Raw genomic sequence first — 9,014 nt, 5'->3', positions numbered from 1 at the left:
GGAGGATTTGGGATACACTATCTCTGCGGAGACGCTGCCCTCCTTCACCAAGGTGAAGCACTACATCACCTACATCGAACAGGTGGAGGCCTTCAAGCGGGAAAATAGCAAGAATCCCATCGCATGATTGCAGTATAATCTTGCCATTATCATCACACCCACCTCCCATACAACAGCACAAGCTCATCTAATGAATATGAAGCTGGATCATGATACATCCACGTCCTTGGTTGATGGATTGCCCGTTCCTAATGTGGGATATTTAAATATAGGGAGATCATTTCTTGCTGGGTCTGGCTCTGGTGAGTTTGGCCAATTTTCTTCTCAGGACGAGGACTTTATATCTCTCGAAGTCGGTGAGGTTCTGTCTCCTCTGCTGTCTGGCGAAGGAGCGTCCGATGGAGCTTTCAGCGAACTTCTTGGCGACGTTTTCCTTGGCAATGGCGGCTCTGAGTTTTCCGGTGCGTGCTCCTCTGCCGATCTTGACGACCTGGCGGGTGAGCTGCAGTCTGCGGATGGGGATGACTTGGCGCTGGATGCCCTCGCCGTCCACCAGCACGCGCTTGTCGTTGAGGATGTCGACGATGGTGGCTAACTTGCCCTCCAGGGGACCGTAGTTGATACGAGCGACGCGACCTACTTCACGAATTTGCTGTAGCCCTAAATCACGGCAAAAGTACCATTGAATCTGTGGTGAAATATATTAATATATTATTAATTAAAGAAAACTCACTTTCCCATACCTTTTATGTATGGCTTGGAGGGGATTGGTGAATGATGGGGTTGAATGGAGGGAGGGAAAAAGAGAGGGAAGGGAGATTATAATGCAGAGGAGCAATAATTTTATATTATGAAAGATAGCATGGCCGAGTAGGCATAGACTGATGCCAATTCGCCAGTTAAGAAATGGATGCTGACTGCCCACCGTCCCACTCCTTCCCCCCAATACCTCTTGTCCCACTCCTCCCATCCCCACAATAGCAAACTCTCACTCACTGATCAGCATATCTACTCGCGAGGAATCGTCAGATAAGTCATGAAAACAAGTAAAGCAGCATGATATACAGACCAGCATAAAACGGTTAGGCACGATATTCATCGGATACACCATGAAACACCCCTATACGCCACTCCCAAACCCAGCATCGCTCCATAACTAAAATTTACGTCAATTCCGCCCAAGAACAAACTCTATTCCTCCGTCTGCTCCGCCAAAAGTAACCAAGCTTTCACCTAGTCCACCAGATCAGTAACGTAATGGAATAAAAGCAAAGAATTAGACGCACTGCAGCCATAAGGACACAACTGCAAAAGACAATCGCTCGTCCAGAGTTGCTTCAGCCAGCCAACCTTAGTCTCCCGCTTAGCCAAAGTAAAGCAATCGTAACAAAGCATATCAGTGTCAGGATTGGTCACGTATAAGTTCAGTTCTGTTACTGCCAGCGTTCCCTGGGATTCAGCCAAATCGACCGAGTTCAAAACATGCAGAGTTAGTTGTCGACCATAAGGCGGAAGAGGGAGTGCTCTCGAGCCAGGGAAAAGCCATCATGTCGAGAAGGCGCACCCATAGGCAGCATTTGCTTACAGACCAAGCCATTCTGTAGGATAGCACCACCAGCACATAAAGCTACCTAAATGCGTTAATGCGCAGCCGGAAGACATGCACTGATTTACAACGAAAGGGCAAATAAATTGAGATTCATCAAGGAACTCATGCAGGAAGACAACTTAGACTACGAGCAGGCCCATCATATCGTTGAACAGATATAAAATATACATACACTGCCAGAGGAAGAGAAGAAAGAGCAGGAGAAGGCAGGATTGATGAGGAGAGAGAAATATAGCGGAGGAGGTGAGCAGGAGGAAGGCAAAAGTGGTCGTCCGCTATCAACCTTTGTAGATTGATCTTTCTCCGTGCTTCCCCAATAACATATACGAATATGCTAGTCTAATTATATCATGCGCGGAGGGGCTTCTTGGCGGGGAGGGGAGGCCTATCCTCGCAGATGATGATGAGTTTTTCCTCGATGAGTCTCAGCTTGTCCGATTTGCGGGAGTTTACGCTGGAGGAGCGCTGGATGTTGGGCAGGACGTCCTTCTTGGTGATCTTGCCGGTATTGGTCACGCTGATGGTGTTCTCCTTGTTCTTCTCGTCGCAGTAGGACCGGTTCTATGCGATCTTGTCCACCGAGTGTTCCTCGAACTTGTGCTTGGGCAGGCGTTAATTGATATTCCGGAAGTCCTTCCTCCTGGGGGGCAAGATCTTCTACAGGAGCAACTTGCGAGTTAGGCTGCTGCTGTTCATGCAGGCGGACTCGCTCATGCCGCCCGTCTTCTTCTTCAAAAGGTCGTTGTCGAGCAGCTCGGCTGCCGAGGGACGGTCCTTGGGGTCCACCTTGAGGCAGAGACGGATGAGAGCTTCAAGCTCGTCGGAGTAGTGCACGGGAATGCGCTTGTATACACCGCTGATGATGGTCTTCTTGAGGGATTTGAGGTCGTGGCTCACGAAGGGCGGCTTGAGGGCGGCCAGTTCGTAGAGGACGCACCCCAATGACCAGACATCGCACTTGTTGCTGTATGGCTTTTCGAGCCAGACCTAGGGACTGGCGTAGTAGGGAGTGCCGGTTTGGGTGCGAGCCATGCCGTTGGCAGTAACGATGGAGACGTTCATGTCTGCCAGCTTGACCTGGCTTTGGTCCTTGGTGAGGAAGATGTTGGCGGATTTGATGTCCTGTGGAGGACGTTGACGGAATGGAGGGCCTACAGTCCCGCAAGGCCTGGAGAGCGACGCGCCAGATGAGATTCTCATCGACCAATCTGCGATTGACTTTGCTGCGAGTGATGAGTTGGAAGAGATCTCCTCCCTCTAGACACTAGGTGACGATGCAGAAGCAATTGGTGAGTTAATCGAAGAAGGATCCCTGTAGGCGAGGATGTAGGGACTGGAGAGGCTGGCGAGGATGCGGACCTCATTGAGGCAATTTCCGACCTCTTTCTCCGAGAGGGAGGCGATGCGCATCTTCTTGAGAGCGTACTCCTTCCCGTCTTCCTTTCGCTTCACGCGGTAGACCGTAGAGAAGGCGCCCTCGCCCAACTTGCTCACCACCGTGTATTGATTCATTCCGAATTATTTTAACGATTAAATAGAATTAAGAATTAAACGATACCCCCTCTCTTATAACATAGCATAATAAGGGCAGAAACGTGAGGGGGAAAAGAGAGCGGAAAAGTTGAAAACGAATGCATGGTCGGAAGTATGGGAATGAGGTTTGATTTGTTTGTTTGGTGGTTTATAATGCTCCATTGATGCTGAAATAATTCGAGTCTAAGGTAGAGGAGGAGGAGAAGAGGATGCAGCTGCACTACTTCTACATACGGGGGGCCTGCCAGCCGGTGCGAAACCTGCTCTACTACCTGCAAATCGACTTCTAGGACATCCTCCACGAACGCACCAAGGAGAATGAGATCGAGGTCGGCTTCAACCTCGGCTTCCCCATGCTCCAAGACGGATAACTACACGTCCACGAGACCATAGCCATCATGGTCTACATCTGCAAGAAGTACGAGCAGCAATCCCTGCTGGGAATGACGCCCCAATCCATCGTAATTAGAAGATAACCAAGGCTCGAGTGCAGGAAGTTCTCATGAAATTCTGCGTGCAACGGAAGCGCATCATGGCCATCATCTTCGAAACCTTCGGCCTGCTTCCGTCCAAGGCGGAGAGGGCAGAAAAGGAGGCCTTGGTCGACTCGCAACTCAAGAAGTTGGTGGCCGAGTGCAAATTTATAGAATACTGTCTGAAGAGTCTAGCGAGGGGCAGAAAGTATATCCTGGAAAGCTTGACCCTCGTCGACTTCATTTTTTACGAACAGTGCTTCTACATCTGCGGTTTCTTCCAACCGTACATAAGCACCAGCAGCATCTTCAAGTTCTTCAACGACTTCAAGAGCAAGTTCGAGCAGCTGCCCTTCTTCTAGCGCCACAGGAAGCAAATAGAGTAGCGTTGCCTCTTCTACGAATTCAACAATCCGGAAATGAACAAGTTGATCCTTTAGAGTGGAAGGGCAGCAAGTGCGGCGGCATTCTCAGAAAGCAAATTATGAATTAATGATCGTCTTCCGAGTGGCTGATCCGCTACTGCATATATCCTACCACAAATCATACACTCCCATCAATATCAACTCCTCAACTATATATAATCCTACAATGAAGGAAATCGCAGTCTTTGCTCTCACTCTCGTCGCCGCCTCGATCGCCCTCTACGGCGTCTCTTCTCCCTCTGCCCCCACCCCCCTCCCAGTTCCCACCATCGACTACCTCAACATCAACGCTGAGTGCACCAAGGAGCTGGAGATCGAATGCGCCATCGATGTGGAGAGGACCGTTGTGGCCTGCGCCAAGGCGTTCGAGACTGGAGGATCCGACGTGATCGCTGATATCAAGTGCGCCAAGGACCTCCTCGCCGACAAGAAGCACTGCTGGCCCTGTATCTGCGCCGAAGCCAAGAAGAAGGGATGGCACGTCATTGGCTGCTGATCATCATCACACCACATAAACAATAACACATAACTTATACATACACAACCAACACAGAATCACTCACCATCTATTCAACAGAGACCCTAGACAGAACACACTTGAATCCCATGCCATCCCATCTGATCCCTGTCCTGCTTTCCCATCCATCTATTTTCCCGTTGGGTCTTTTGTCGCTAAGTGGCAGTTAAGTTGCGAAAGTTTCGTTATGTTTTTAAATCGGTGTGAGTTTATCAAATGATGGGCGATCGTAGAGTGGGCTTATTAAATGACATTGTTTACAAATCCCAATTTTATCGACCACATAGTCAAGTCGCAGGCGGCGGACGCCCTCATCGGCCAGGAGAACTACGCCCTGCTGCAGACCCTCATCGAATTCGAAACCAGACTCCTCGTCGAGACCGCCCTCAAGTTCATGCGCAGGGATCGCAGGGATACCCTCTCCGCCGACGACATCGCGCAGGCCGCCAGGGAGAACATGCACACTGAGATGGTCCTCGCCGCCCAGACAAACCAATACGAGACCAAAAATTAGCAGACCTTCAGAGTGGACCGCACCTACGCCTCATCCGAAGCGCTATTCGAGGAGGAGATGAAAGTGCTCGGCACGGCGGCGCTGGAGGAGCCCAGGCTGAAGGGCAGTGGATCTTCCTCAACGGGAAAGTCCCCTCCACGCCGGAAAACGCCAATTTGAAGACCCTGGCGCAACTCACTTCCGCCCGCTAGCATGAGGCCGAGGAGAAGAAGAAACTTTTCAACATCATAAGAGACGAAGGCATTTCGCTGCTCACCAAGGAAGAAACCGACTATTTCAGAAAAACGCACAGGCAATTTACGCGGACTCTGTACCGAGTGGCGGGTTCGCCGTGGAGGGCAACATCGCCGCCTTTTGCCCTTCTTCCTCGCTTTCATCGGAGCGGAAATCAACGACGCGGGGGTTTGTTCCTGATGCGGGCACTCTAGAGCAAGTTTATTGAGGATTGTCTCGAAATTAACCTAAAGCGAATTCTGGCAATTTTGATGGCGTACAAAGGCGCCCTCGCTTTCACCGTCGGAGAAGCATCGCTACACTGGTGGAGAAGTTTAAAGATAAGTACCCCATCCTGATGGAGCTGTACGAGGGCTACGAGGAGGGCAGTTACTCCACTTTCCTCAAAAAGGTGGCATTTCAGCTGAAACTGGGAGTACCTTTCGACATTGACGAGCAATTTTTGACCAAATGTAAGAAGGACAGCTAGGCCAACGAGCCGATGGCGGCCATTTGCATACGGACGCTGCTGGCACACTCGGGCAGATTGAGGCAATTTCGGGAATTTATGTATAAGCGAAACGGCACAGTGCTTTACTGGTTGCCTTGCACTGAGCTGAGGAGCGATCCCTACCTCGGCTCTCTCTGATAATGCGATTATACGTCAGTAGATGATAATATCAGTGGGGGGAGGGCGGGTCGATGCGGCTCAGGGCTGTCGATATCAAGAATTATAGTTTTTCCTTCATTTTGCGCCGCTGTTTACGCTATGAGTCCATATCCTGCTTTATTTATTGAATTGTTGATGAGATTATGTGCATTATTGCCTCGTTGTTGGTGGTTTGCTATAGTTATTGATTATGGATGTGATTTTGCAGGGATTGGGATTGTTAGATGACTATTTATGTATCCGTGTGGAGAAGCTTTGAATGTAATTATTGGATTTTAGATGCGTTGGTGCAGGCTGGGTAAATCATGTTGAAATTTAGATTCCATGGTATTTATTTCATCCATGCAAGCAGTGCTTTACTTTTGCAACGATTAGGTAAGGCTCCTGAAGCTTTTATTGAACTTTTATTCAATCAGATGTTCACTTTTTGCTTACTATTTCACTTGCTGTTGATCCATCACCTATATTGCTTCCTTTAGTTGCCGTATCTCCTCTTTCCTTTGTTTGAGCAAAGTATTACAGCGTTTGTTTTGTTGCTGAGCCTGTACTCGCATTTCTATCAACATCTCCCGCCAGCATTCCACCCTCTCCTTCATTAGATGGCTCTCCTCTGCCAGTCTTGCCTATATCTCTCCCAATTTGCAGCCAATCTTCTCCTGCAATCTGTCTATTTGTTTTTATTGCGGACTTCAGTATATCTGTCAAGTTCAGCTGGATCGCCTGGAAGTGATCTACCGGCGTGGGTTTCCTATATAGAGGAACTGGTGGTGATGATTGAGTTGTCTTAGTTCTCTACTATTTTATGATGCATTTAAAAATGCAGCTATATACGGTTTGCTTATCCCCCCCATCCTCCATCCCTCAATCCCATTTTTCCCCTTATTCCCGATTGAATAAAAGTACATTTCTCGATCACATCATCCAATCTTGACTCCCTGTCCCTTAAAAACTTCAAAGGTGCCATGATCGTTATTTCTTTTATGTTGGTCGTAGACGATATCCCCGTAATTCACTTCGTAATTGACGGTATTGGCGTTTTTAATCTCGTTATTCTGTTGCGCATTTTATGGTTGCTCATTTCTGGCGAAGTATGCCCGCAGGGCAGGGTTGCTATTGTACTATATGGTCTTGAACTCGCGATAGGGATAGAAGCAGAAAATGGTACAGAAGGAGTAGTAAGCGAAGCTGAAGACCGAATCAGCGTAGCAAAACTTCTCCATGCCTGAGTAGGAGGCAAAGTTGGCCTGGTTCTGAATGGGAGTGAGGAAGTAGACCATGAAATCGATGGCGAAGAAGATGCTGATGAAGATGAAGATCATGATGACCTGATAGCTTAGCTGATGCTGGATTATGTACAGCAGAAAGAAAAGAAAATGCCGAAGATGGCCTACCGCAGAAAGGCAACCGCAGCCACGAAGTTTAAAACCACGACTGCTGCTTGGATCGCCAGCAGGACTCGGATTACCTGTGCGTAGAACTTGGCCTTGGGAGTGGGCGGGATCATCGCTGGGCCCAGACACATTTGAAGTTATAGCTTATTAACAAAAAGGAAGTAGATAATATCAATTGCGTCACTTCTGCCATCCCTCGCTCAAACGCTAGAAGAAGTTGAACAGCCTCGATAGACAACCTCTTTTAACTTTGGCAGCTGGCGGCTTCTAGGAAGACTAGCGTTGGTCCTTATGGGATTACGATTGGGAAAACATACGCTTTATTTGTTGGCTGTCCTCGTGAAGAAATTTGGATTGTTGTGGCGGAGTTATGTCTGTTCTAGCTAAAATTTGATCAGGTTGTGGACTTAAGCTAGGGTTTGCATGATGAGATCGTGCTGGTTGGATGATTCAGGAGAGAATTCAATTATCCTGAGGCGAAGTGATGACTTGTTCCGTTATCTTCTTCGTTGGATAGCTTTTAGGACTGTGCTAGCATATTTTCCTTGAGGTACATCTATGCAGCCTTGAATTTCAATGTTTTCAGGTTGGTTTCTATGGAAAATTTGAGTATTTAACTGCAATTTTCGCTGTTAGCATAGACAGGAGGTAGTTTTAGACTGGCAGAAGGAGGAGGGGCAGTTGAAGTACTATAGGGCTGTTGTGAGGTTGAAATAGAAGGAAAGAGGAAGCTCGAGCAGAAAATTGCATCATTTTACATCATAAATAGGTGATTATTCTGAATGTATCGATGCCGCAAAACTAAGGTAGCTATACAGATAATCCATTCCTTGAAGAGTATCGATGGATAAGGTCGAAAAACTCATTTTCAAGTAAATTTTCCTTATTTGTTGCCATTTTTATGGTCTATTGCTGATGCTTGATCTAAATTGACTAATTTGCGTATATTTTCTTTTCGTATGATTTCATTTTTTTACTGAAATCTTCTACAGTTTTAGTGATTAGCACATTGGTCTTGCATGTGATTATTTCATGGGGTAACGTTAGGTATGAGAAATCGTTGAGATATTTACCGTTATAGCCTCCAAAGCAGAGCAGAGAGCTTCCGACCATAAGGGAAGCATGTCTTCTTCTTGGTTTAGGTGCGTTTTTATCTTTTATCTTTACTGGTCTGAGAGTATTGGTGGTGGGATCGTAGACGATGATGTCGTTGGTGTCTGTGGTGGAGCTGATCCTGCCAGCGAAGATGTACATCTTGCCTTCGTAAACATCGCAGGTGTGCCCCCAACGCTCCAAATTCTTATCACCTTCCACCATCTTCTCCCAAACAAAACCACTCGTCTGCTCTAGCTAGAAAAGCCTCTTTAGGTCTACTCTGTGTATATCACCAATCAGTTAGTAGTTGTCCTTGCAGCCTCCCACAACGTAGAAGTGGCTGCCCATGAGTGCGGTGCTATGGAAACGTCTCTCTTTTGGCCCTGACTATTCTACGCGAATTACAATCTCTTCCACGCGTTGGTGAGCACGTTAAATGCCCAGCAATCATCCAGATCTAGGGATGAGACTCCTTCTCCCCCGTAGACGACCATGTAGGGGTGGCAAAATCGCTGCTGTGGTAGGTTCTTTCCCACGGGCATCCTCAGCCGGATTCGGCTCCACCTTCCTCCAA

General features: G+C 47.9%; 1 protein-coding gene across 1 annotated transcript; it reads right to left on the bottom strand.

Annotated features, from left to right (window-relative positions):
* Positions 1-2,266: 2,266 nt before the first annotated feature.
* Positions 2,267-2,809, bottom strand: LOC116245007 (uncharacterized). The gene is made up of 2 exons (XM_031616766.1): positions 2,687-2,809; positions 2,267-2,581 (listed from the first exon to the last, which is right to left on the bottom strand). The coding sequence occupies exons 1-2, from the start codon at positions 2,807-2,809 to the stop codon at positions 2,267-2,269; spliced, it is 438 nt and encodes a 145-aa protein (XP_031472626.1).
* Positions 2,810-9,014: the final 6,205 nt, after the last annotated feature.

This window comes from Nymphaea colorata, unplaced genomic scaffold (assembly GCF_008831285.2).
Source record: "Nymphaea colorata isolate Beijing-Zhang1983 unplaced genomic scaffold, ASM883128v2 scaffold0446, whole genome shotgun sequence".
NCBI lineage: Eukaryota > Viridiplantae > Streptophyta > Magnoliopsida > Nymphaeales > Nymphaeaceae > Nymphaea > Nymphaea colorata.
The sequence above is the reverse complement of the archived record's forward strand: the minus strand, read 5'-3'. Positions and strand labels throughout refer to the sequence as shown.

What these genes read in the sequence shown, in the direction of transcription:
- LOC116245007 (XM_031616766.1), bottom strand. Translation starts at nt 2,809, where the DNA reads ATGAGAATCTCATCTGGCGCGTCGCTCTCCAGGCCTTGCGGGACTGTA. An exon ending in TCACCAAGGACCAAAGCCAG is followed by an intron (nt 2,582 to 2,686) that starts GTCAAGCTGGCA and finishes TGGCTCGAAAAG; the next exon opens with CCATACAGCAACAAGTGCGA.